At 49.4% G+C, this 27,373-nt stretch overlaps 1 protein-coding gene across 6 annotated transcripts; it reads left to right on the top strand.

Moving 5' to 3' along the window:
- Positions 1 to 1,335: 1,335 nt before the first annotated feature.
- On the top strand, positions 1,336 to 27,373 carry PTER (phosphotriesterase related). 6 transcript variants are annotated; one of them, XM_064162317.1, is made up of 7 exons: positions 1,336 to 1,691; positions 11,807 to 12,242; positions 18,813 to 19,078; positions 21,610 to 21,687; positions 23,164 to 23,304; positions 25,091 to 25,280; positions 26,543 to 26,660. In XM_064162317.1, exons 1-7 carry the CDS (start codon positions 1,657 to 1,659, stop codon positions 26,561 to 26,563), a joined length of 1,167 nt encoding a protein of 388 aa, XP_064018387.1. In that variant the 5' UTR covers positions 1,336 to 1,656; the 3' UTR covers positions 26,564 to 26,660. The 6 variants fall into 6 exon arrangements, with proteins under 6 accessions (XP_064018387.1, XP_064018386.1, XP_064018392.1 ...); XM_064162316.1 differs by lacking the exon at positions 25,091 to 25,280 and having other exon boundaries at positions 1,349 to 1,691; positions 26,543 to 27,373; XM_064162320.1 differs by lacking the exon at positions 25,091 to 25,280 and having other exon boundaries at positions 1,351 to 1,691; positions 11,938 to 12,242; positions 26,543 to 27,373.

Here is a 27,373-nt window from a genome sequence, read left to right as displayed (position 1 = left end):
GCCAAGCTTCCATTTCCCCATCACTTTTACAAAAGCAAAACTTTTTCTCACCTCCTACCTCTCCAAAGTTGTTTACTTCTGCACTCTCCTCATTTTTCATCCACTACCTCCACTTTTGTCCTTCACTGTAAGATGCACGATAAAAGGCCCAGGCATCAGCACGTGTTAGCTTTCATTCCCAGTTTTGCCCACTCACTTTCTGCACCACAGGATTGTCTGAGATCTAAACAAGGGGAGGATGCAGCTGCCCAGGCAGTGAGCGACCGTGCCCAGGCAGGCAGGCAGGCACGCCATACCCACCCGCAGGCTCTGCGCTGCAGCACCCAGGGCACAGCGCGGGGCAGGCCCACCCCTGGCCCTAACACGGCACCAAGGGGGTCAGGGAAGGAGTCCAAGCAGAATGTACGGCAATGAGAACCGCGGGCACTTCTCCCGGTGAAGCTGGCAGCGTTTCCTCTTCGGTGCCTTTGCTGCAGGGCTGCCTGCAGTTCAGCGCCCTCGGTACCTTTGCCACTCGTCCGCCAGAAGCTGTTTACCCTTCTGCAAAACTGAATAGCATCACACGGGATACTGTGAGCCTTGGGAAATAAGACACTCCGGGCTGGCAAGTGTGAGATCTCGATGTCAGTTCGTTCTCGTTTCCTAGCTGGCCACCTGCGCTCTCACCCAGGATCACCGTCATTCTATCTCCTCTGCGGATACCGGGAGCGCCTCTTCACCCCTTCCCGTTATTCGCGTTACAAGAGCATTGCAAGGGCAAATCCGATCAGAGCTACTTCCCAGCCCATAAATGACTCAGTGGCTGCGAGCTGCCTCCCTGCTGTGCGAGCGGGGGTAGGAGCAAAGGCAGGCGGGACGCTGGCATCCACCAGCTCTCGCTTGTGCTCGGAGCTGGCACAGGACCCGCTGCGCCTCTCGCCGAGAGGCAGCGGCGGCTGTGGAGGGCGTACCGGGGTGCTGGGCAGCAGGCCAAGCGCGGACACCGAGCCGTGGCACCGGCCGGGAGCCGCCGGCAGCGTTCTCTTCTAGGGCAGCCTCCCGCCTCTGCCGGGGCTGCCCCAGTTCTTCAGACCCCAAGCGGCCGACCCCCAGCCCCCCACTCCCGCACCCGACCCGCTCACGCAGCTCTCCCCGCCCGCGGCCGGGCCGCGCAAGGAAGTCCCTCCCCGCGGCGGGGCGGCCAGCTGCAGGCCGCGTCTTACGGTGCTGCCGGCAGAGGCGATGCCCGCGGCCGAGTCGGCCCCGGGCACATCTCAGCCCGCGGAGCCGCTTTAGGGCTTCCCGCGGCCCAGACCCAGCCCGGGGTCATCCTCCGTCCGGCAAGCGTCTGGGCCGGGAAACTTGGCCAGAGTTGCGGGGCCAGGGCTGCTCCCGCCCCTTCCGCCCTCGGCCCGGGACGGCCTGCGCGGGCGCGGCGGGAAGCGGCGCCGCTGGTGGCTGTCTGCGCGGGGCGGCTCTTGGCGGCGGCGAGCGCAGGGCTGGGGCCTGCGGCGGAGGACACCGCTGGCGTGAGGCGGGCAGCAGCAGCGGGACGAGGCTGCGGTTACGGCAGCGGCTCTAGGGCAGGGAAGGCTCCCGCCGGGAGAGCCGCAGCGGGTCCGGAGCATGGGGTGGTGAACACCTCTGCCTGTCTGGAACAGCGTTGGACGGGATCAGATGGTGGTTGCCAGCAGAGTAACCTCCGAGCTCAGGCAAGCCTCACTGCTATTATTAGTGCTGGTATTTAGTATTTGTACAGGCACAAGTTAAATATTGGAGCTGTGTGCTCTCTGCTATGCCTCTCCCGTCAGTCCCTGAGGGTGGCTCCATGAAGGAACAAATGCCTCAATCCAAAACTGAGACGTTCCGAGCCTGCCTTCATCTGCCTCTCCATCTGGAAGCGCCCGCAGCCCTCTCCGAGATGCTTCCAGAGTTGCTTAAGCTTGCAAGGCTGAGCTGCATGCAGGCTGGCCTGGGAGTGCTGCTGGGATGCGTTCCCTGCAGTGCCTCTGTGGCCTGCGGTGTGCTGCCCTTCTTCACAGCAGAGTGGAGGCAGCTGCTGTGCTTCCCCCTGTCCTGGCACCAGCGCGGGCAGCTGCCGGTCACCGCTGGTTCTGCAGGGCCTCCCTGCCAGGGGCGCTTCAGCGCTGTCGCCGACACGGCCCAGCTGCGGCCCTGGGCGTTTGCAGCCCGTCTGGTCTTGCGGTGAGCCTGCTCCCAGGCTGAAGCGTGCAAGTCATGGTGACGAGGAGCTCAGACAAGCACCTTTTGGCTTAGCAAGTCCTTGAGCGTGTATATGATCTCTAAGAAACCTGTTGGTATAGTAATTGGGGGGTTTTGTTAGTTGTGTCTTTTGTTAAGGATGGTGTCTTCAGCATGCTAGAGGCTTGTGATAGCTCTTCAGTGAAACGTTTTTAGCCCGAGGTCACTTGCTTCTGGAAAATTGTGTTTTGCTTGTCAGGAATTCCCCTGTGCTCTATCCTGGATGCATTACTCAAGTCCTCTGTCACAATCTGTTGTGTAGTGTTCAAAGGTTGCTGCCTTCTTTCTGCTGGGGGCTGTGTTTCAGGATGGGTGAAGCTGTGCTTCTAAGAGGTAGTTTTGCATCATTTTGTCAGGTGCTTTGGGATGCTGCATGGAAGACTTTGTAAGTGTCATTTATTATTATGGATGCCTCTCATGTCTCACAATTTAACAGACAGAATATTTGTGTCTTGCCACCATCGTCAGGTTTGGTTTTGTAGTTATAATCAAAGGTGGCAACGATGGCATTCGGATGCTTAATTACATTTCATAGAGGCGACCAGTGCTAGCTTATTAAATTAATGCCTGGTGGAGCTGGAGCAAGTGTCACTGCTTCCCTCTGTGGTTAGGGAGCCATCAGCATGCTCCTCACGTGGGAAGATCAGTATATAATGGAGCATATGGCACCAACAAGTTCTGTTTATTAGAAGAGTATTTCTCTGAGCATTCTGTGGATTTTATTTGTTACTTTACTTGATCTGAAATATTTAAATTTAAAATACTGAAGAAGGTTCATTTTTTCCAGTAAGCTGAAGCTGTAGCATCATGAGGTTTCATGAAAACAGCAGAATGAGACTTCTACTTGTATCAGACTGGCCACGTGTCTGGTAGGGAGAGGATCAGACATATGTCTAGGTTGTGGAAAGCCAAGGTTCAAATCTCTGGTTAGATTCAGAGCGGTTTTGAATGTATTTCTGAGAATCTGCAATTCACTGCATTATCAGCTGTGCTGGAAGGGAAAGGGAGTGTCTCATCCCCTGAGTTCTACAACGAGATGTAATCTTGTTCTCAAAACTGATAGGGTAGGTTTTCTGCTTTCACATCATCTCCTGGTCACAAAACCTCTCTCAGATTTTTCTAAGCCACTGTCTGTGGCCTGACAGTAATAGGCACGTAGGTAGTAAGCCAGGAAAGGTGGTTTATCCTAGGAGAAAAGGTTGGAGTGTGTTGCAGAGGTATTAACTACTTGGATAAGAAAAAGCACCACCACCATCACCTCTTATATGACACTTTTAAGTAAATCACAATTTCTCAGTTGAATCTCAGAAGCAGAGATGTTCTGAATCCTTAGTTTTGCATGAAGCCAAACCCTCAGGGCTTTTTCTCCTGAAGTAACTGCTGTGCAGGAGGGAGGACCTAAAAAACAGTGGTATGTTACCTGCTGAGATACTCTCTGCTCTGGCAGGATCTCACCTCTTACCTGAAAGTGTAAAATTGTTTTGTCCCACAGATCTCTTTGTCTTGTCTCACTGAAGGACAGTCACCACATGAAAACAATTTAACTCTTTCTTCACTGTGATTTGCTTCTAGCAGATTGGTTATTTTCAAGTGGTCGTGGAAATGTTCTGGTCTTTCTGCTTGACCTCTCATGGGTTGTAAACATTTTTGCAGGACTTGGTTCTTTGTTATTCCCTTTAGACTGAGTAACAAGGACTTAAACCAAACAAAACCCCCAGATAATCAATAGTTTATAGAAAAAAAAAGGTTTGTATCTTCTTTGGTACCACATTCTGTGATAGAAAAAGAGAGGGCAGTGGCAGGGTTCTGTGTCCATTCCTGTGATGACTGGGGATTCAGCAGTAGAAGAAACCAGGACAGGCAGAAGACCTGGCAGTCCTGTTAGCTTGCATGTGTTGTTGTTGTGGCTGTTCCACTTCTGTATCCATCTGAGGGTAAGAACTTAAAGCAACAGGTGCTGCACAGGCCATTGACTTTGACCACTGACAAAGCGCACCACCTCCATAAAAGCAGTCTCTAAGTTTAAAGATACTCTGTAAGCTGCACTCAGCAGCTTTAAGCTTTCCCTTGTCTCACACTCACTTTTCTTCTATGGGCTGATTCCTTGTTAGAGCAGAGGTGGAGCCTGAGGAGGGCATATGGCTTCCATTTCCCAACACAGTTACACAGAACAGTCATGTGGAGGCTTTTCTCAAGGTATCTTTTTTCCAGTGAGCCTTCAGATTGATTTTGTTTTGGGATACAATTATTTGCAGCAGTGGGAAACTGCTTGTGGAGCATGCTCATCACTCACTTCAGTACAGAAAGTGGTTTTCTGAAGGTCCAAGTTTATCCCAGTTGCTGTATTCTGCAATTTCCCACTCTGCATGGCTTCCCAGTTCTCACTGGGTCAGTGACTGGTACCTTCTGCTACAGAGCTGACCTTGGGCTTCATTCATCTGGATATTTCTGTCTAGGAATGTCCAGTCTTGCTCAAGAGGCTGTAATGAACATCCTTCTGCCATTGCTTAGATGTGTATGGTGAGAAGAAGGATGATGTCTGTTCTGTGATGTCTTTTCCCACCACCTCTTTTTTTCTTTGTTTCTGCATATAGAGATCCAAAGATTGTGGTCCCTGGTGCTGCCAAGTGAGTGATAACACTCTACCCAACATGCTTAATGACATGTTTGAGTTCCTGTGAAAATGTGACCTTAATTAGAGAGAGACCAAATAAAGTCAATGAGAATAACAGTAAGGGTAGACTTAGCTGTAGGCTTGTTTCAGATCTGATACTGAGAGGGAATGCAGTCTGGACAGGCACTGAGAAAAAGGCCAGACTTGTCCCTGTATCTTGTCCTAGCAAAAATTAGAGTATGTGCTTGTGTCCTGGTACCCCTGAGAACAAAACTGAGTTGTTAGGTTCAGGAACACAAATCTGTGTATCAACATGCAGGACTTGGCCTGCATTTGCATATAGCATAATAAGACTTCAGTGCTCATCTTTTGGCCTGAAAAATGTATATGTGCATATAAAATGTAATTAATGTAATGCTGGACCCTAGAGGAGAATTATTAAATGACCTTTTATCAGGAGTAGTTTTGGAAGATGCCCAAATGAAAAATCCCCTGAAGTTCTTCCTAAAGGAGATGCTGATGAAAAACCACTTGTGGGGATGATGGCCTCACTTTTCTCTCAGGAAAAGAAACTTCACTGTGCCTTTGCATGGAGAAGTCTAGATTTTGAGCCTGTTATATTTACAGAAATAAGATAAAAAAGTCTTACTGTTCTGTTTGCTGCAGCTGGGCTTTAACCACATTACACCCCCAAAGCCTGCGGAGCGGCTTGGGCTCTGCCTCTGGGCCGTATCCCTGTGCGTCTGTGCGGACAACGCCAAGCTGTGTGGCTGCAGGCTGGAGGGCAGGGATCCATCCAGAGGGACCTGGACAGGCTGCAGAGGTGGGCACAAGCCAGCCTTATGAGGTTCAACAAGACCAAGTGCAAGGTCCTGCAGCTGGGTCAAGGCTATCCCAAGTACAAATCCAGGCTGGGCAGTGAGTGGCTGGAGAGCAGCCCTGAGGAGAGGAACCTGGGGGTCTGGCTCAAAGTAGAGCAAGAATATGAGCCTCAAACAACGTGAAGCTGGAAGGGCTTTCTGTCTGCCACCAGTTGAGCAGTGGAGGGAATCCACAGTGAGAATTCTCACTCTTTCAGGTGAACTTCTACAGGCTTTGCTTCTCATTTACCCAGCGCCTCCCCCTCAGAGGTTCTTTGGGCAGAGAATCAACAGATTGTCCTTTCACTTATGTGTAGTAGTGCTTATATTTCTCTTAAAGTTTAAGTGACTTTGCTTTTAGGTCATGGAACCTCTGAGCAGTGTAACTACTGTGGTCTAGGTATGTGCATGCTTTGCTGAGACTTCTCTTTATCATTGTAGGATTATATAAGACAAGGTTCAAGCTCTCCTTTTTTTCCTAGCACATACTGTAACTCATATAAAGTCTTTCTTTCAGTATCCCTTCTCACTTACATAGCATAAAAGCTTCTTAGTTGCTCTACTGAAGAACAATGTTCATTTGGCTTGTTAAGGAAGTGCATGTGTCTGCATGGTCTGGGGAACAGAGGTAGGTCACTGAAGGCCACAACTTTAACCCACTGTTCTGGGTCTCCAGAATGCTGTGTTTCAGGAAAAATTGTGGCAAGGTAAGGATAGGTGATGCTCTTAAGCTATTTCCCCCAGGGGTTCTTTAGCTGTCAGATCTCTTGGCCAGTTTCTACCCAGTTGAGAAATTACACACATCTGAAATTATTAGCTTCTTCAAAACGTAGCCAACCAAAGTGAAGTAGATCTAGCACCTGTCAGAGAAGTTAGAAAACTTGCTTACCTGCTGGGGAAGAGGAAGAAGTGTGCCGAAAGTGTGGAGTTTCTTCCACCCTGTAACTTCTACAGAGTTGGCAGAATCATGGAAGAAGGGAGAAAGAAGTCTGTAATTCTTCCTGACATGGCCTGCATGTGCTCTCTGTCTGCCAGACCTCCTCCCTAGTGGCAAAGTGTGTACTGATGGGGAATGGTGAGCCAACACAGCATGGGCTAGCACTACACTCCTGGCACGTATTTCTAACCTGGGGCTTTTCTGTGCTCTGTAGAGGTTGCTCACAGTAGAACTGAATGCTCAAAGCATTTCTTCCCTCTCTAAATAGATAGTGAAACTGTCTTATGGTTGCTATGGAAGTGATGGTGCCCCTGGACTCAGCATTGGTGAGGTCACCTCCTGAGTACTGGGTTCAGTTTTGGGGCCTCACCACAAGAAAGAGCAGGTCCAGAGAAGGGCAACAAAGCTGGTGAAGGGTCTGGAGAACAGAGCTGGGGAGGAGCAGCTGAGGGAGCTGGAGGTGTTTAGTCTGGAGAAGAGGAGGCTGAGAGGACACCTTGTTGACATCTACAACTCTCTGAAAGGAGGTTGGAGCCAGGTTGGGGTTGGTCTCTTCTCCATAGGAACAAATGGAGGACACGAGGAAATGTTCTCAAGGTGCACCAGAAGACATTTAGGTTGGATCTTAGAGGAAACTTTTTACCAGAAGGGCTTCTCAAACACTAAAACAGGCTTCCCAGGGAGGTCGTTGGATCCCCGTCCCTGAAGATGTTTCAGAGAGGCAGAGATGTGGTGCTGAGGGACATGATGTAGCCCTAGACTTGGTAATTAGATAATGTTTGGGTGCGGTGTTCTTAAAGGTCTTTTCCACCTGAAGTGGCTCTCTTATTCTGCGTTGTATTACCTAGGCCTGCTTGGCTGTGAAGGAGAGGTCCAGTCACAGTGCTCTGGGAGCAAGGCCTTGTTCCTCAAGGCAGCTGTTTCTCTGAGTATCATCAATCCCTCCGGAGCCATTGTTTTGGTGAGTGGTGTCAGAGCAGCCTGCATCTATCTAACTGGGCTGTAATCTCCCATTGTAATGTAACGGCAGTGAAGTCCTCCCCATACAAGCCCAGCGAGAGTCTGTGCTAATTCCATTACAGTGTGCTTACCCAGCCAAAACAAACGCGGGTTCGCATGTGGAAACTGTGTTAGGAGATCAGAGTGCCTCAGCAATAGGAGATTACTGCAGAAGCAGCTAATCCAAACCTAGGGGGACTTCCCCGTGCAAGGCTGTTAAAGTGGCACAAGGGCTGAAACGCAGCTTTGGGATGGGGAACGTGCAAATGCAAACCTTGGCATCAGCATTCAGGCAAAACACTGGCTCAGCTCAGCAGAACTTTGACCAGAGCCAGGAGTGCAGTACCATGACCGCCTCAGCAGCAAGTAACTTTTCTCTTAACAACACCTCTAGGAAAAATGCTCACCACACCAATACCTAGTGGGTATGCACACCTAAATTGAGCAGCAGTCCTTAATCTATTGTGGTGGCTTGGCAGTTACCTGCTTCCCCCTCCCCCTTAAGAAAATCACCCAGACTAGACTCAGACAGCTGGAAATTAAGGAATGAAGCTCTATTTACAGCTTATCACAAGACAGAAGCATATATGCACAAATAAATACAGTTACATACAAATTAAATGTAACGCAGAAACACAATACCAGAGACAGTCAAAGTCCCCAGGAGGGCTCCTGACCCAAACCCCCTTCCCCCTCCCTCTTTCCCTCCCTTCAGAAATAACCAGATCAACACACGTATATCTCACGTGATAAACCTGGAGATCTGAGGTGAGATGTCAAAACAAGACGGCAAGGAGGGTAGAGGAGAAAGGAGTTGGGTGGGTTACAGCCAGAGACCAGACCGCCAGAAAGAAGGCACAGCCTGATGTGGGAGCTGAGCAGTGCGTGTGAAGTGCCTGTCTTAGCTGTGTTTTGACTAGTTGCATTTCTTAGCAGAAGAATGGTGATACAGGGCACATGTTGGTTTTTTCTCTCTTCTCACAGCTAAGGATTTAATTTCAGTAAAAATTAGCCTCAAACCAGCACATCTATTTAAAAGCTTTTATACCTAAACCCACTCTTAAAGACACTAATTAAATTCTAGTTCCACCAGCTGAATCTTATTTGGAATATTGTGTCATCATAAAATCAGCCAGGTTGGAAGAGAGCTCCAAGCTCATCCAATCCAACCTAGCACCCCGCCCTAGCCAATCAACTAGACCAGGGCACTAAGTGCCTCACCTAGTCTTGAACACCTCCAGGGATGGGAACTCCATCACCTCCCTGGGCAGCCCATTCCAATGCCAATCACTCTCTCTGGGAAGACCTTCCTTCTAACATCCATCCTGAACCTGCCCTGACACAACTTGAGACTGTGTCCCCTTGTTCTGTTGCTGGCTTAAAATTAATTCCAGTCACAGGTTTTAGGCTGTCTAATTTTTCTTAATTTTTTTACTGAAAAGTGGTGGGCTTCTAACACTGTTCTAATAAGAAGGCACAGATGTCAGTAGTAATCCTCTCTGTCATGCAGATAAAATGCAGCCTGCCTTAAATACTGTTTGCATCAGGCCCCAATTTTGTGGTGCTGCCTCAGCCTCAAGCAGAAGGTTCAGTAGTAGCCATTTGGTCTAAAATCAACAAATTTGGAGTCTAAAATCAACAAATTGGTGTCTGCTAGAAGAGAATCCTGAAACTGGCAACTGTAGATGTTTCTTGCTGTTACAAGTCAGAAGACAGCAGACTTAGGCAAGAAGAGCTCACAGGCACCCATAGGCCTAAGCACAGGCCAGATTAATTGAGGGCAATTAAATTTACTGAGCTGAAGAGGAATGAGTGGGAATAAATGCTGAAAGTCAACTTTTGAGCAAAGTAGTGATCTGAAAGGGAGCAAAAGAAGGACATGGAACTGTTAGAACAAGTCCAGAGGAGGCCACAAAGATGCTCAGAGGGCTGGAGCAGCTCTGTTATGAGGACAGGCTACAAGAGTTGGGGCTCTGCAGCCTGGAGAGGAGAAGGCTTCCAGGAGACCTTGGAGTGGCCTTGCAGGATCTGAAGGGGGCTACAGGAAGGCTGGAGTGGGACTACTGACAAGGTCTTGTCATGACAGGATGAGGAGGAATGGGTTAGAACTGGCAGAAGGGAGATTGAAAGTGGCTGTTAGGCAGAAGTTGTTTGCAGTGAGGGTGGTGAGACACTGGCACAGGTTGAGGGAGGTTGTGGAGCACAGAATCACACAATGTGATCAGAGATCACACCACTTCCCTGGAGGTGTTCAGGACCAAGTTGGATGAGGCCCTGAGAGACCTGTTCTAGTGGGAAGTGTCCCTGCCTGTGACAGGGAGTTGGACCTGGATGAGCTTTGAGGTCCCTTCCAACCTCAACCATTCTAAAAATTCGCACCCAGTTTGAGTGGCCTTTTTGGGTAACCACTCTTAAATAACTAAGAAACTGAAGAGGAAGCTTGTTAAGGAGTCAGGCTGCAATCAGTTTCTGTCAAGTTTAGTCGGCGCTGGTACGTACTAGCAAAATACTTCTGTCCCTTTGCTTTCATGAGAAATGGATTTGAAAATTGCCAGTGGTCATGGGCCAAGGAGAGCATGGCTCCAGTGCAGAGTAGCTGCCCCTCTTCATGGTGTCAAGGGTTCACTCAACAGCAGCGTGGAGATATTTCATGTAACAAAAAAATACAAAGGAAAAGACATGATGTAGCAAATTACCCTAGCATCGTCTGAACCTCTCTGCTTTGCAAACCAGAATTACTCAGCTCATTGAACTTCCTCCAGAACAGTGGGCTGCTCTGTAGAGCAGCAGCTTTGTTCACGGGCATGGAGTTAATGGCTGGGTTGGACAACATAAGTGAATTGCAACCAGCAGCAGCTCCTGACTAAGACAGGTGTTTTGCTTGTAATTATTTGCTCAAGAATAATATTTTCTGAAATCATGCACTTCTTAATTTATTTAGGCAAAAACAAATCATTCTGTTAATCAGCCAGCAGTCTGTTCTGAGAGAGCAATCACTCTCTGCCTTCGCAGGCAAGGCAACTCACTAGTCTAGAAATGAGACTGGTAAAAGAAGCCTGCCCGTACCGGGGCAGGCAGCCTTTGCTCGGTGGAGGTGAGGTGTCGGTGCTGCAGGAGATGCCCCGCCGCGGGCCGGGCCAGGGAGGAGCTGCTGCCCCTCGCTGGGGACATTGGTACTCAGGCAGCAACTGCTGCTCGGATGAAAGCATGCCCGCAGAGACCTCGGTGCTCTTGTGCCCTTTGATATATAGAGTTCAGTGCCCTTCACATTTCAGTTTTTCTGTCATCCTGGTAGATTAACTTGAGCAGTTAAAAGGAAGATGTCCTCTGAGGGCTTCACCAGTAACAAACCCATGTTTATGATATTATCCCCTAAAAGGGAGACAGAAATGGGAAAGACCTCTCTCTTTAGTCAATAATGCATGCTCTAGTTAGTCCTGTCCTCTGGACATGATTAAACATGTATTTTGTTTCGTAACTGATGATTTTGGTTGACTAGGGATTAAAAGTCTATATCCTCAAGCCTTTGCAGCTAGCAGGAGGAAGATCGAACATGAGCTGGGCAGTCAGATGTGTTTAATGTTAGTGTGGCTCAGAAACCAGAATGACTGCTCCCCCCCACGAGGGAAAGACACCCCCAGTTCCAGCGGGGAGGGCTGCAGCTGATCCCAAGCTGCAGGGAGTTGGGCCACAGCTGCACAGGGCAGGTACCGTCACCATGAGCCCGCTGCAGGCAGGAGGCTGCATGTTTGTGTCAGCTACCTCTCCTCTGGAGTTCTGGGAAACAACAGTGGTTCACTCAGCCAGAGATGGAGAAAAAGAACTCTTGGAGCCTGAGCCATGTACACTGCTAGCTTAAGGTCTGATCTTAGCGGGCAAAATATTTGGCCAATGCCCCAGTGTGGTGGTGGTTAGGGGCCACACCCTACCCTTAGCACTGGTTCCCAGCCGCACACACACAGCTGGGGAGCAGAAGTGTTTTGGGGTTCCTCTTGCCTGCTGCTGGCACCAGTGTTTGAAAGTGTTCTAGGGAGCACATGCAGCAGGCACAAGAGAAAGGAGGGGTGTCAGAGTTTGTGGAGAAAGGTTTGCTCGTTCTGAAATGTTTCTGTTTCCTTTTTTCCCCACTCTGATGCTTTTTCCCTGGTGATGCAGAAGGATGCCCTCCCTGAGAGGAAAAGTACAGACAGTCTTGGGCCCCGTGGAGCCAGATTGCCTTGGCTATACGCTGACCCATGAACACTTGACTATGAACTACAGCAGCTGTTTTTGTCCACCTTCTCCAGGCCAAGAGGCTCTGTCTGATGGGCCCATTGAGATGAAGAACTTGTTTTGGATTAAGCAAAATCCCTACAGCCACAAAGAAAACCTTCTTTTGTATCAGGAAACAGCTGCTGTGAAGGAGGAGCTGTTGCATTTTAAAGCAGCAGGTGGAGGGACAATTGTGGAGAACACAACCACAGGAATTGCTCGGGATGTGAAGACACTAAAGAAACTTGCTGAAGAAACTGGAGTCCATATTATTGCTGGGGCTGGGTTTTATGTGGATTCCACTCACTCTCCTCAAACACAGGCCATGACAGTGGAGCAGGTAAGCCATAACCATTGCTTCAGTAACTATCTCCTATGAATTATCCTTGGATGAGTCAAAGTTAGAGAGATGTTCCATGAAAATTGGTGAAATCCAGAAGTTCTTGCTGCTCCGTTCTGCTGCTCTCCGTGGTTCTGAGACACGATAAGGTAAGCAGAGGGGACGGCTGGGCTGTGGTCTCGCGATACAGCGTGAGACTGTGACGGGGCTGGTGACGTCAGCCGCGGGAGATTTAAAATCCCGCCGCGTGCCGCGCCGGCCGCCATTTTGGCTGCCGAGCCGAGAGAGTGAAAAGCCAGCCTTCCCGCGGCTGGGAGATTTTTTTTTTTTTTTTTTTTTTTTTTTTTTTTTTTTTTTTTTTTTCTTCCCTCTTTCTGACTGTCAGTATCTCTGTGCACTATGCCTGTCACTCGTGCTACAAAGGGCAGGATGAGTGTGTGCACACAGACTGATGTGACCTGGGAAAACACAGGAGTCCAGGCCACTGGATGCAGGGAGTGCTACAGCCTCTCGCTTGCTGCTGAAGGGGAGGGGGAGAACGATTGCACCAGGTGTGAGCAGGTGAACTTCCTTCTCACCTTGGTGGCGGAACTGAAAGATGAAGTGGCCGAGCTGAAGGACGAAGTGTCCAGGCTCAGGTCAATAAGGGAGAATGAAAGGGAGCTGGATCTGTGGGTGCAGGCTCTGCAGATCCCCCCTGCTAAGGAATCTGCCCCTGGAAACAGTGAGGGATGGGTGCAGATCCCTGTCAGGGGAAGTAAGGGAAATCATCCCCGGCCCTCTCCTTCTCCTCCTCTGCCCTTGCGCAACAAGTATGAGGCGCTGCATGCAGAGGGTACAGAGGGTGAGAGCGATGAGGATCACCCCACTGAGACATTGCCTAGGGTGGAGCAGTCACCACCAACTGTGGTGACTAGCTCCACAAAAAACAAGAAAAAGAGAAGAGTTGTAGTTGTCGGGGACTCCATCTTGAGGGGGACAGAGGGACCCATTTGTCGTCCCGACCCGTCTCACAGGGAGGTCTGCTCCCTTCCTGGTGCCCGGGTTAGGGACATCACCAGGAGACTCCCAAACCTAATCCAGCCCTCTGATTATTACCCCTTGTTGGTAATACAGGCTGGCAGCGATGAAATTGAAAAGAAGGGGACCAGGGCAATTAAAAAGGAATTTAAAGCCCTGGGGAAATTGATAGATGGGGCGGGAGCACAGGTGGTGTTCTGCTCAGTTCCCTCTGTGGCAAGGGAGTTCACAGAGAGGAATAGCAGAACCTATGATATCAACAAATGGCTGAAGGGATGGTGTGAGCGGCGGCGTTTTGGGTTTTTTGATCATGGGGGAACTTTTACTGCGCCGGACCTGCTGGCTTGTGATGGGGTGCAGTTATCTAGGAAGGGCAGGAGAGTCCTGGCACTGGAGTTGGCAGGGCTCATTAGGCGGGCTTTAAACTAGGTCTGAAGGGGGTGGGTGAGGAAATTACTCTCTCTGAGAAGGAGAGAGATGGAAGGAAACTAAGGACAATTGAATCGAGAGCCCAGCTGAAGTGTATCTACACCAATGCACGCAGCTTGGGTAACAAACAGGAGGAATTGGAAGTCCTGGTCCACCAGGGGGACTACGATGTAGTTGCCATTTCAGAAACTTGGTGGGACGACAGACATGACTGGGCTGTTATACTGGAGGGATATAACCTTTTCAGGAGAGATAGGCAAGGGAGAAGAGGAGGAGGGGTGGCCCTGTATATTAGAGAGTCACTCCATGCCATTGAGCTAGAAGTGAGGGATGAAGGGGTAGAGACCCTGTGGATTAAAATCAGAGGTAGGACTAATAAATCTGACATCCTGGTTGGAGTCTGTTACAGACCACCCAACCAGGATGAGGGAACAGATGAGATATTTTACAAACAGTTGGAGGCTGTCTCAAGATCTTCAGATCTTGTCCTTGTGGGTGACTTTAACCTGCCAGATATCTGCTGGGAACTTAATTCAGCAGAGAGGAGGCAGTCCAGGAGATTTCTGGAGTGCATGGAGGACAGCTTCATGACTCAACTGTTAAACGAGCCTACTAGGGGTCAAGCTCAGCTTGACCTGCTGCTCTCCAACAGAGAAGGGCTGGTAGGAGATGTGATAGTGGGAGGCTGCCTAGGGTGTAGCGACCACGAGTTAGTGGAGTTTTCAATATACAGGGAGGTAGGGAGGCACCTCAACAAAACCTACACCTTGGACTTTAGGAGGGCAAACTTCAATTTGCTCAAGGAACTTATTTCCAATGTCCCCTGGGCAGCAGTTCTTGAGAACAAAGGGGTCCAGGATGGTTGGACTTACTTTAAACAGGAGCTCTTGAAGGCACAGGAACTGGCAGTTCCCACATGCCGAAAGATGAGCCGCAGGGGGAGGCGACCAGCCTGGATGAGCAAAGAGCTCCTGAAGGAAGTGGGGGAGAAAAAGAGGGTGTATCGCCTCTGGAAGGAGGGGAAGGCTTCTCCTGATGTGTTTAAGGAGGTAGCCAGACTATGTAGGAGAAAAATTAGAGAGGCTAAGGCTCAGCTAGAACTTAGGCTGGCCACTTCCGTGAAATTTAACAAAAAACACTTTTATAAATTTATCAATGCTAAAAGGAAGGGCAAGAAGACCCTCCACTCCTTACTGGACCAGGAGGGGAACACTATAACTGATGATGAAGCAAAGGCAGAGGTCCTGAATGCCTTCTTTGCCTCAGTTTTCAACAGTAAGGAGAGAGGAGGAGGATGCAAATGGCCTCTTAAACTGGGGGATGGGGTCGGGGAGCAGTGTGTTCCCCTGGAAATTCATGAGGAATTAGTTCAGGACCTGCTGAGCCATCTGGACACCCACAAGTCCATGGGACCAGATGGGATCCATCCCAGGGTGCTGAGAGAGCTGGCAGCTGAGCTGGCCAAGCCACTCTCCATCATTTTCCAGCAGTCCTGGCTCACCGGAGAGGTTCCAGGAGACTGGAAAATGGCCAACGTGGTCCCCATCCACAAAAAGGGTCGGATGGAGGAACCTGGGAACTACAGACCCGTCAGCCTGACCTCAGTGCCAGGGAAACTGATGGAGCAGGTTCTCTTGGGGCCAATAACTGCGCACCTGAGGGATGGCAAAGATCTCAGGTCCAGCCAGCATGGGTTTAGGAAGGGCAGATCCTGCCTTTCTAACCTGATCTCCTTCTATGATCAGGTGACCCGCTTGGTGGATGTGGGGAGGCCTGTGGATGTGGTCTATCTGGACTTCAGCAAGGCCTTTGACACTGTCCCCCACAGCAAACTGCTGGCTAAGCTGTCAACCCGCGGCTTGGATGGTAACACTCTGTGCTGGGTTGGGAACTGGCTGGAGGGCCGGACCCAGAGAGTGGTGGTGAATGGTGCCACATCCAGCTGGCGGCCAGTCACTAGTGGTGTCCCTCAGGGATCAGTGCTGGGCCCCATCCTCTTTAACATCTTCATAGATGATCTGGATGAGGGCATCGAGTCAGTCATCAGCAAGTTTGCAGATGACACTAAGCTGGGGGCAGATGTGACTGAGCTGGAGGGCAGAAGGGCTCTGCAGCGGGACCTTGACCGCCTGCACAGATGGGCAGAGGCCAATGGGATGGGGTTCAATAGCTCAAAGTGCAGGGTGCTGCACTTTGGCCACAACAACCCCATGCAGAGATACAGGCTGGGGTCGGAGTGGCTGAAGAGCAGCCAGACAGAGAGGGATCTGGGGGTACTGATTGATACCCGCCTGAACATGAGCCAGCAGTGTGCCCAGGTGGCCAAGAGAGCCAGTGGCATCCTGGCTTGTATCAGGAGTGGTGTGGTCAGCAGGAGCAGGGAGGTCATTCTGCCCCTGTACTCTGCACTGGTCAGACCACACCTCGAGTACTGCGTTCAGTTCTGGGCCCCCCCAGTTTAGGAAGGACACTGAGATGCTTGAGCGTGTCCAGAGAAGGGCGACGAGGCTGGTGAGAGGCCTTGAGCACAAGCCCTACGAGGAGAGGCTTAGGGAGCTGGGGTTGTTTAGCCTGGAGAAGAGGAGGCTCAGGGGTGACCTTATTGCTGTCTACAACTACCTGAGGGGCGGTTGTGGCCAGGAGGAGGTTGCTCTCTTCTCTCAGGTGGCCAGCTCCAGAACAAGAGGACACAGCCTCAGGCTGCGCCAGGGGAAATTTCGGCTCGAGGTGAGGAGAAAGTTCTTCACTGAGAGAGTCATTAGGCACTGGAATGGGCTGCCTGGGGAGGTGGTGGAGTCGTCGTCCCTGGGGCAGTTCAAGGCAAGGTTGGATGTGGCACTTGGTGCCATGGTCTAGCCTTGGGCACTGTGGTAAAGGGTTGGACTTGATGATCTGTGAGGTCTCTTCCAACCTTGGTGATACTGTGATACTGTGAAAAGCTTGGGAACAGCATTACTGCTTGTGTGGTGTATTTGGATCAGCATTACTTGCATGTGCTGGGCTTATCTGTCAGCATTTCCAGTTCTTAAGCTCCTTCTCTCAGGGATTTGTTACAATGCAAACAGTAAAAGGAAAACAAAGTACTTCATCTGGGCACATCTGTTACAATTACCTTCTTCTTTTTGCATTTCTTGAGGAAGGACTAGATCCCTTCTTCCTCCTCATCACTTTTTCTGGCTAATGGCTTCCCAGTGAGCTCACCCACTGTTCTTACAAAGAGTACAAATAATTGCAGTCTTTGCAGCAGAGTTGTAAATCCTTGCTCTGCTCAGGCCCTGTGTTACAGCTCTCTTCTCCACCATTTGTCGAGACCTTCCGGGGCAGAGTCTACATCAGGTTGTTTGTACAATGCCCGAGACAGTCATGACTGAGGTCCCCAGATATTCCCATAATAATAAATATTCATTCATCTTTTATTAAGAAAATGTGATGATGGGGAGAAGAGGGAAGGGAACTCTCCAAGGCAGGAGGCTGTGAATGCTGATGAACAGAGCTAAGAACATGGTTTTAAATTGGTCACAGCTTACAAATGAGGCAAATTCATTTTAGAAATCAGTGATACCCAAATTTGAGCAGTGCTGCCAGCTGCCCTGAACCTGATTTGGCCCAAGCTGTATGGAACAGTGCTACACACTAAATATGCTGCCATGGCTTGAAATTTGTTCCAAATAGATTTTCTGGGACAAAGGTTTCCCTTCTCTGTTTGCTGGAGACCTTGAAGATCATCCCGTTCCAGCCCCCTGCCAAGGGCAGGGCCACCTCCCACCAGCCCAGGTTGCTCAAGGCCTCATGCAAACTGGCCTTGGACTCCTCCAAGAAGGGAGCATCCACAACCTCACTGGGTAACCTGTTCTGATGTCTCACCACCCTCACTGGAAAGAATTTCTTCCTCCCCTAGTCTCTATCTGCCCTCCTCAAGCTTCAATCCATTGTCCCACATCCTATCACTCCAAGCCCTTGTCAAAAGTCCTTCCCCAGCTCTCTTGTAGCCCCTTTCAGGTACTGGAAGGCTGCTCTCAGGTCTCTCTGGAATTTGACCTGCTGATGTTTACTGAGCAGACAAAGACAATTCAAATATTTGGAGAGATGTTCTTCAGAAGAGGAGTTGAACCTGCACCTGGTTGCCTGCAGAAGCAGACTGGTCACATGTGGAGCAGAAGGGCTGCCATCATAGCCTGCAGTGTTGGGCAGAAGCCTGCCCTAAGCTGGGACAGCTTCCACTGCCCTCTGTGTGTGGCTTGAGGATTTACCAATGTGTTGAGTGAACAAGGTGTGGAGTAGAAATAATTTACAGACCTATTAGCAAATCGATTTAGGGTTTTTTCGGTCTCCTGGATTTGCTTGCAAACCTTCCTTCTTCCTTTGCTCTCTTAAGTCTTCCCAAAGTATGATTTCCTTACCATTTAGGGCCAAAGAACTGGAAAGTTGTCATCAGTGCCATTTGGTACTCTTGCTTCTGAATGTGTGCTGGGAGACACGTGGGCCTCTTCTGGCAAAGAGAAACGAAGCTTTTCTAACAAACTGCTTTTATTAGGAAACTCTGATGGCTGCCAATAAGTATTTTAAACCCAAGCTAATGTTGACCCTGTAAATTTCTCAGCTGAGCTTTTTCCTGTAGTCCTGAAGGGAGCAGAGCTCTTGTGGTTTTACGACAGCATTCCCATGAGCAGGCTTGGCCAGAGTTTGCCCCTTCTGCACCTGAATGGCATGAATTCTTTATTGTCTAATCCTTTGTTTTGCAGGAAATCAGACTGAATTGCTTCTAGAGCCAGTTGAGGAGCGTTAGGCGCAGGTTCCACAATAAACAGTAAATAGTCTCAGTGTAAGGCGGTGTTCAGATGATCTGCAGAGCAGCTTCCCTGGCAGCCCTGGGCAGCTGTGTGAGCAGGCACTGTTACACTGATTGGCTTCTGTGTTTCTTTTGGCCTTGGTGAATGGCCAGCATAACGTGGTGTGACAGAAACCAGCTTCCAGCTGCAGTGTTTCACACGCCCAACTGTTAATAAAGCAAGTTCAGGAAGACCTCAGGAGTGTAACTGGCACAGAGTCTGTAAACCAAATCTGGTCCTGCCCAACACAAGTAGCATTCATAACTCAAAATCTCATTTCCCTGCTCTCCAGCTGACGGGGATTATTGTTGATGAGATCCTCAGTGGAGCGGACAGGACCAGCATCAAGTGTGGTGTGGTGGGAGAAATAGGCTGCTCCTGGCCTCTGACCGAGAGTGAGCGCAGGGTGCTGCAGGCTGCGGCGCAGGCGCAGGCCCAGCTCGGGTGTCCTGTGATCATCCATCCTGGCAGGAGCAGCGAGGCACCCTTCCAGATCATCCGCCTGCTGCAGGAGGCTGGGGCCAAGGCTGCAAAGACAGTCATGTCTCACCTTGACAGGTAAGCAGACTGTGCTGCTGTCCCTCTGGAAGTATTGCCCCGCAGCCAGCCAGCTTTCTGCTGTGCTCGGGGGTCACAACATAAGGATTCTCTGCAAGGTTACTGACTTAAAAATAACTGCTTAGGCGGAGCCAGCACCAGCTCTGGGATCCACCTTCATAAAGAAATATTGGCATTTTAAATGCTCTCTTGGAAGGTCTGGGAGCAGGATTAGGAATACCCATAGCTGCAATTTTGAAAGGTGGGAATTGCATTAATTCATATCCCTCACCAAGCCCTGTGCTTACAAAGCACTGAACGTTGAGCAGCTCTCACCATATTGGGTGGGAAGCTGCTAGGCTTCCAGCATCTTGGAATACTGGGACACTGCTCTTAAGGGGCTTGACAAATCTCATAGAAGCTAATGAAGAGCTCACTGATTTGTTTGGATTCTGGATCTGAGCAGAAGGCAGGTCTTTCATAAAATCATAAACTGGTTTGAGTTGAAAGATCATCCAGTTCCAAACCCCTGCCATGGGCAGGGACACCTCCCACTAGCCCAGGTTGCTCAAGGCCTCATCCAACCTGGCCTTGGACACCTCCACAACATCCCTGGGCAACATGTTCTAGTGTCTCACCATCCTCACTGGAAAGAATTTCTTCCTCCAGTTTCATTCTGCCCTCGCCAAGCTTCAGTCCACTGTCCCTCATCCTATTACTCCAAACCCTTATCAAAAGTCCCTTCCCAGCTCTCCTGTAGCCCCTTTCAGGTACTGGAAGTCTGCTCTCAGGTCTCCCTGGGCTGAGCAACCCCAACTGTCTCAGCCTGTCCCTATAGGGGAGGTTCTCCGGCTCTCTGATCATCTTCATGGCCTCCCCTAGGCCTCCTTCAGCAGTTCCATGTCCTTCTTGTGCTGGGGGGCGCAGAATTAGAGGCAGTGCTGAAGGTGGGGTCTCCACAGGAGGAGACTCCACAGCCTCTCTGGGCAGCCTGGTGCAGGGCTCCAGCACCCTCACGCCAAAGAAGTGTCTCTTCATGTTGTGGTGGAACCTCCTGGGCTCCAGCTTGTACCCATTGTTCCTTGTCCTATCACTGGGCACCACCAAACAGAGCTTGGCACCTTCACCCTGATAGCCTCAGATGTTGATAGACATTGTTCAGGCCCCCTCTCAGCCTTCTCCTCTCCAGACTAACCAGCCCCAGGGCTCTCTGCCTTTCTTTCCTCAGCAGAGATATTCCAGTCCCTTCATCACCATCAAAGCTTGCTATTGGACTCTCTCCAGCAGGTCTCTGTCTCTCTTGAATGGGGGAGCCCAAAATGGACACAGTATTGCAGGTGTGGTCTCAGCAGGGCAGAGCAGAACAGGAAGAGAATCTCCCTAGACCTCTTGACTGCAGTTTCCTTGATGCGTCCCAGGATGCTGTTGGCCTTCTTGGCCACTGGTGCCCTGCTGTCTTGGGCTGGTACCAGATACAAGATATACTGCTTAAAAAGAAAGTAAATTTGGGTTTGGAATTAATTGGGGTTTGGATAGATCTTAGCAAAGACCAGAGAGCTAGCTTTTTGCCTCTCTTCCAGACTAGTTTTGTGTGACTTTGTGTTGCCGATGGTGAGCTGGAGAATGTCCAAGTACTGATGAGTTGGGCCTGTTTGTGGTCAGATGATTCTCAGCAGCTGGCTTACTTGCCCTCGGTGTGAGCATAATGCAGGCAGGAGCCCCATGCCCCAGATCTAACCTCACAGGCGCCAGGGGCTGCCATATGGAGCTCCAGGTGCTGCACGGTCACACACAGCTCAGTGAGGTACCGGGGGATGGTGAGAGCACAGAACTGAGTGCCATGACATTTGTGTTTGGTTGCATGGGAGTGGCAGAGCCCTCCCTTGTCTGTTTGCCTGCAGTATGTCCTATCTCTAGCTATGTTTTTATCTCCTTTTTAAAGAAAAATGCATTACTTACATCTGTTTGTGGAAGAGAACTGAGCAAGCTGCAGGTGTCAGTACTTACACATTGTCATACACCATAAACCTCAGTTATGGGGTTTTGCCTCTGTACACTTGCAAATTGTTGAATTCGGTGATTTATTGCTGGAAAATAAGCAGCATAAGTCAGGCAAGGCAGAGGTGCAGCTTCACGACCAGCTGCTGGATGCGCAGTGTGACATTTCCTTATCCTCCTGCTATCATTACTTTCACACATTCCATTGGCACTTGCTGTAACAGACTCTAAACTACTGTGAAGTTTGGCTTTGCAATGTGCACTTAACATTTTCAGTCTCCTCCAGTGAGACGAATCCATGTGGGAGCATCCCAGTCCTTTAAATATGAGATGAATTTGTACATAGCTCCATATTTCATGTCTGCTTTTGACATGGACAGAATGGTCGTGTCCAGATGGATTTGCCATGAGGAGAGAAAACCAAAAAGCTGGCTCCCATGCTGGGCAGTGTGGTGCCTTAGAACGGAGGCCTGCAAGTGTCCACAGTGAAGCTGAAGTGTAGCTAAGGGCTAGGAAGCAAAATGCATTGAGTCTTGGCTTTGACTGTTTATTAGGGGTTATGAGTATAAAGGCATCTTGCTGGAGATCAACACTCATTCCCTTGAGAAGACTCACAGCAACCATTGGGAATGGTGAGTGTCCCTGCCCTGATTTATGGACGAGCTCCAAACTACAGGATACCTCTCTGTGTGCCATCTCCTTTTCCCCGAGCACAGGGCTGCCCAGGCACCTAATTCCAGCACAGAGACTGGCAGTGTGAGCCAGATGCTGCTGCTGTGTCTCTGTGTTGTACAGGGGGACCCAGGCCTGCTGACACTGGGCTCTGCTGCTGTCAGATGGGGTGGCACAACACTGAGACTGTTCTGGGAAAGGAATGGTTCTGTGATTCTGAAATAGGTCCTCCTGCACAAGATGCAGTGCTGCTGGCTACTGGCTGCCCATAAGCAGGGCCGCATCCCAACCTCTTCTCTCGCTCTGCACTTTGGAAACTCATTTGGTGGTAAATGTTCAATCTCTGCAAAGTGTAGCATTTATTTTAAAATACCATTTTTATTAATTACAGTTGGCAAGCCTGAGGCTGCTGCCGGTGGCAGGCTGGCGCGAGCAAGGGTTTTCTCTCGCGCGGCCCATCTGTTCCTCCTATTTTGTCCCGTTGTTAAGTCACAATATTGAAATGGTGCCATCAGTCATCTCCATAGCAACAGACTGTGATGCAGTTGTGTGGGGTAAAATTACTCTGTGACATCAGTAGCTGCAGTAAAGGAAGGAGCGAAACTCCTGCCCTTTTGGTCAGCTCTGCTGTTCTTGTGCAAACTTGTTTTTCCCTGGGATAAAAGTGTGGTTATAAAGATGCTGGGATGTGAGTGGGTTTGTTTCCCTTTGGCTAGCCCATACTCCCAGCAAAAACGTTGCAGAGGGGATGAGAGACTCCAGAGGGCCAATGTTTCAGCTACCAGATGAGCGATGGGCTCTAGCAGCTTTGCTTCTTCCCTTTTCATGGCTGCTGCAAAGCCCAGGACCCAGGCTCTGGCTGAGTGCTCTGGCCAGGTTCCAGTGCAAGCAGTGATCTATTGCCCTTCTAATGGCAATCCAGAAACATCCCTGCACAAAATGGAGACTGCAGACTAAGTCATGTATTGCTGCTGCATGATGGATGAATCAAGACCTGGGTGTAGCTGTCTCCTGTAACTCTTTGGCAAGAGTAAATCTGCCTCTGTGAGTAATCCATTGTATTGCTTTTGAATGTCACTATGAATTAACCTCCTCCTTAAACGTCCTTCCTTGCTACGCTGTCTGTGGAGAGGCTTAGTGATACCCAAGGTAAGGAACTTTCCTCTTCCTGTTCAAAGATTGTCATCATTGTTTTCATTCTTTCACGGGGGTTTGTCAGTGCATGAATCCCAGATGGATGTCAGAGTCAATGCTGTGTGTCACTGTAAGCTGCATGTGCCAGCCAGGGGCCTGGTTTTAAGGAAGGGTGAATTAAACCTTAGGTGGCTGGGTTTGTGGCCTGCAAGCTGAAGTGGGGCAGTAGCTATCCTCCTACCACAGGATTATTTTGTTTCTTCCTGTTACAACGCTGGCTTTGTGTTCCCTGTGTTCTGCAGGACTATATTTGATACAAAGAAACTTCTGGAATTTGCCCAGCTTGGCTGCTACTTAGAGTATGACCTATTTGGTACTGAGTTTCTTCGTTACCAGTTCCACCCTAGCATCGACATGCCGAGCGACAACGAGAGGATCGCCAGGTACCTGCTTCCCTGCGCCTGCAGCCAGGCAGCTGCCGCTGACTGCTGAGGGGCTTCTTTGAGTGGCTTCACACAGCTGGCTCTGCAGAGTTGGCTTTTCTCATTCAAAGAGAGCGACTTCTGTTTTTCCTGCTCCTCTGACATTGGAGCAGCATCTATGATCTGTCTGCAAAGGGAGATGTGGAATCAGTTTTGTACAAGGTTACTTGAGCAGAAGAACCAGATGTTTTTTGCACCCTGTTCCATGCTTCCCTGGTTGAAGTTGATCGTTTACTGCATTTATACAGACTGTGAAAAGGAGAAGGGTGGAGATGCTGGGTTTATGTTTGTAGTGTTAGAAACCTGAGCACTGTGTGAGCCTCCTCACAAATGTGCTAACCCAGCAAAACTCATTGGTTGTCCTGTACCTCTCTCTTTTTTCCCTTCCAAGCTCTTTATCACCTCTCCTTTCTGTCTTGGAAAACATGAGATTCCTGTCTCCTCAGCACTCCTCACCCTCACAGTGTGAAAATCCAGCTCTGCTGGCAGGTTACTTCTGCCCTGCTTCTCCTCAGCACATGCAGCCTCAGCTTAGAGCTAGTGGTGCTCTGTGCTGACATGAGGTATGGCCGAAGAGTTGCCTTCCTTGCAGAAACTGGGGCAGGTAGGAGCAGCTGGGGATGGACATCTCACTCCTTCCACCCTGTCACTCTCTGTGTGTTTTATCCCCTGTGCTATTTATCCACAGTGTTCACCTGCAGTGAAGTGGCAGACTGCAGAGGGGTTCCTTCCCATGTCTTTCCCTTCCAGAGTTACCAACAGTTCTTCTGTTCTCAATCAGAGGATTTTATGATTCCTGATCACTACTGAAGTAACTTTCTAGCTTTCTCTTCCCCCTCATTGTCAGGTTAACCTCAAAACACCTCTCCTGTGTTCAGCCTGTTCTCCTCTGCAGAAGGTGCCATGGTTCCTATTCCACTCACTGTGCAGCCCTTGCTGCTGCTTTTTTCTCTCTCAGCAGGGCACTCAGTTTTGCACTCAGTATTTTAAACTGTCACACTGAATGCACAGTTCTCACATTTAGCATGGGTACATGCTAGATCTGCAGGGGCACAGGCCATGCCTTGGCTAACAAGTTCTTGTTGAGCCATGGCTGAGTGTTCATTCCATCCACGATCTCTGCTCAGCCACCAGTGTCTCTGCATCTGAGCATTCCTTCCAGCTGGGTGCTTAGGAAGAGATTACCAAAAGTTTGTCTTCCCACTGCATGGTGTGAATGTGCACCTTAGAGTCAGGAGTGCTATTGACTGGATTGCATTGGGGTTTCAATACATCCACACTGGGCACAGGATAGCAGCGACAATCTCTTCAGGGCTGTTTCTTTTGTCAGGTGGCACCAGAGAGGTGAGAAGCAAATTGAGCTTTAAATATGGTGATGAAAAAACTAAATTGGAGAAGATATGATCAGGTCTGCTCCGTCCAGCATGTAAACTTGCCATAGCTGCACAAACACAGCTGGGCCCCAGGTGTGCACTTAGGCGTTTTTGCAGCACTCTTCTGCCAACGTAAGTGAAAAAACAAACTTTTCTCAGGGGCAGTTTGAGTCAGAAGCAAGAACTCAACTTACAGAAATGAGCAAAGGCAGCAAAGAGTGTAGCCTGTGAAGGACCATATGTCTTCCCAAGCCATGGAATTAGTGGAAACAGGAGAAGAGATGACTCTCAAATGTCTGGTCAGCAGAGAACTTGGTCCCTGCAGTGTCGTTGCACTCACTCTCTCCTTAGCTTACGTTCTCCCTGTATTTCAGGATGGCAAAGCTACCTGTGATGTTGTGCTGCAGTGTACAGAGCGTTGGGCTCTGTGTGGCACTGTTTGTGGTGGCTGTTTTAAAGAAGCTAGCATTTTGCCAAGTTCTATCTTGCCTTCTCCCTGCTGCCCATGTGGATTTGATCCTGCTGCACATATCTCCTGACAGTAAGGGCTTTCAGCTCTCAAGTGTGAGTATTATAACACTAACATCTGCTTTGCTTCTGATCAAAGCATGGTCAGGAAAGTAAGAATTGGCCTTGCACAGCGCTGGCAGACGATGGAACTAGGTGGCTTCATGAGCACTTTTCAGGGCAGGTCTATCTGTCTCTGCCACTGTAATGCTGCTGTCTGCTGCCAAACTAAACTGGAGCTTAGTGGGAGACTCAACAGTCATTAGTGCAGCAGTTTAGACACCCGCTGAATAAACGCTGAACAGTGAGCTGAGCAAGGGATTGAGGTGAGCAGAGGGAAATGTGCAACAGCAGGACGTGTAGGAGCAGGCTTGCAGCAAGGGAGTGACCAAAAGCATTGCTACTCTCTCCAGGTTGACTTAGTGTTTGCCAAGGCCGTTTAACTGGGCTGCCCCCTTCACTCCTCTGATTTCCTGGCATATGCTAGCACTGTGCAATGCCTGTCCTGTTCATCTTCTTCTTTAATTAACATTAATTAACCTGGTTTGCTAATTAACTAAATTAACTAAAGATGTGAGAGTGCTGCAACAGGTTGCCCTGGGAGGTGGTTGAGGCCCCATGGCTGGAACTATTCCAGGTGAGGCTCAGAAGGGCTGTGGGCAACCTGCTCTAGTGGAGGATGTCCCTGCTGAGTGCAGAGGGGTTGGACTGAATGAGCTGTGGAGGTCCTTTCCAACCAAGCCATTCAGATTAAGCATTTGTATAGAATCAGTCAGGGTTGGAAGGGACCAGTAGGATCATCTTGTTCCTACCCCCATGCCGTGGGCAGGGACATATATAACTGAACCAGGCCTCTTCAAGGACACATCACACACAAAGCCCAGGGATGAATGGATGTGACAGGACCAGCTTTGTGACGGCAGCAAGAACCATGCTGCTGCCAAAGGGCTCATGCAGGGAGTTGTTACTTGTTCACATAGGTACAACCTGTGCCCCATGTGTGGTGATGCGGATGCTCTCGAGTGCCCCTGAGGATTTAATGGGACTGGGAGGGCAGCTGTGTGCCAGCTGGGAAGTTTTCCTGCTCCACTCTGAGGTGTGTGGCAGTGTGTTTTGGAGGAGGAGTCTTTTCATTCAATGAAAGGCAGGTTTTGATTTCAGTTAAATAGAAGGAGTGTCTCCTGAGTAACTGCAAGTGAGTCTCATCAGCTGTAGTGTGGCCCTGCAGTACAGCAGTGTCTCACATGCCAGGCCTGCTGCCTTTCTGTGCTGTTGCAGTGAGGACCTTTCGCTGACGGGTTTGCTTTTGGCCTCTGCAGGATTCATTTGCTGATCAATGAAGGCTATGAAGACAGAATTCTGATGGCTCACGATGTGCACACCAAGAACAGGCTGATGAAATATGGAGGTCATGGATATTCACATATCCTTACAAATATAGTTCCTAGAATGCTAAACAGAGGCATATCCCAAGACAAAATTGACAAAATCCTCCTAGCAAATCCAAAGAGGTGGCTGACTTTTGAGTAGGAATAAGGAATAGGGAAGCTCAGTAAAGTCGTGCTCTGCATCCGGAGGGCAGCCACCCTAAACCCTGGTTCTTTACAGGGAAACTAGAAGTTAGATGTTCAGTTGTTCATTAGATGTGGACAAACTGATTATGACTTTTCAATCAGAACAATGAAATTAGGTATTCTAGCTGCATTTTCTCCCTTCTAAAAGTCTGTTCATGAATGATTGACCAGATGTCAACCTACCTGCAAGATATTTTCAACTGAGATGTAAAAATAATTGTTTCTAGAGAGCAATCTGAATGCTGTTACTAAATGTGAACCAAAAGTATTTCTGAAGATGCATCACCTGGACTTTGAAGGAAATTAGTGTTTGCAGTTACCTTCCCATTGTCCAGGGGATGATTTTAACCTTTGTAATATTGACGATCTTCTAATTTTCCTTATGGTCTTTAAGTAATGTTTGCTAAAAGGTCTGGGACGCTCAAATAGCTTCCACGGACAAACAAAGGCAAAAGGAATCTCAGAGAGTTGTAAAAGGATATTGTTTCTAGTTTAGCAATTCAATTATTTTTAACTGAGAGTGTCCAAAAATGCATGGGTGAATCTGTTTCTGAATAAAGCAGTGTGCTGTCCTCA

Source organism: Pogoniulus pusillus, chromosome 23, assembly GCF_015220805.1.
Source record: "Pogoniulus pusillus isolate bPogPus1 chromosome 23, bPogPus1.pri, whole genome shotgun sequence".
Classification (NCBI taxonomy): Eukaryota; Metazoa; Chordata; class Aves; order Piciformes; family Lybiidae; genus Pogoniulus; species Pogoniulus pusillus.
The sequence above is the reverse complement of the archived record's forward strand: the minus strand, read 5'-3'. Positions and strand labels throughout refer to the sequence as shown.

Coding starts and splice junctions, on each gene's coding strand:
- PTER (XM_064162316.1), top strand. CDS start 1,657: ATGGTGGTTGCCAGCAGAGTAACCTCCGAGCTCAG. Junction 1,692..11,806: donor AGAGTAACCTCCGAGCTCAG/GCAAGCCTCACT, acceptor CTGGTGATGCAG/AAGGATGCCCTCCCTGAGAG. Junction 12,243..18,812: donor AGGCCATGACAGTGGAGCAG/GTAAGCCATAAC, acceptor CCTGCTCTCCAG/CTGACGGGGATTATTGTTGA.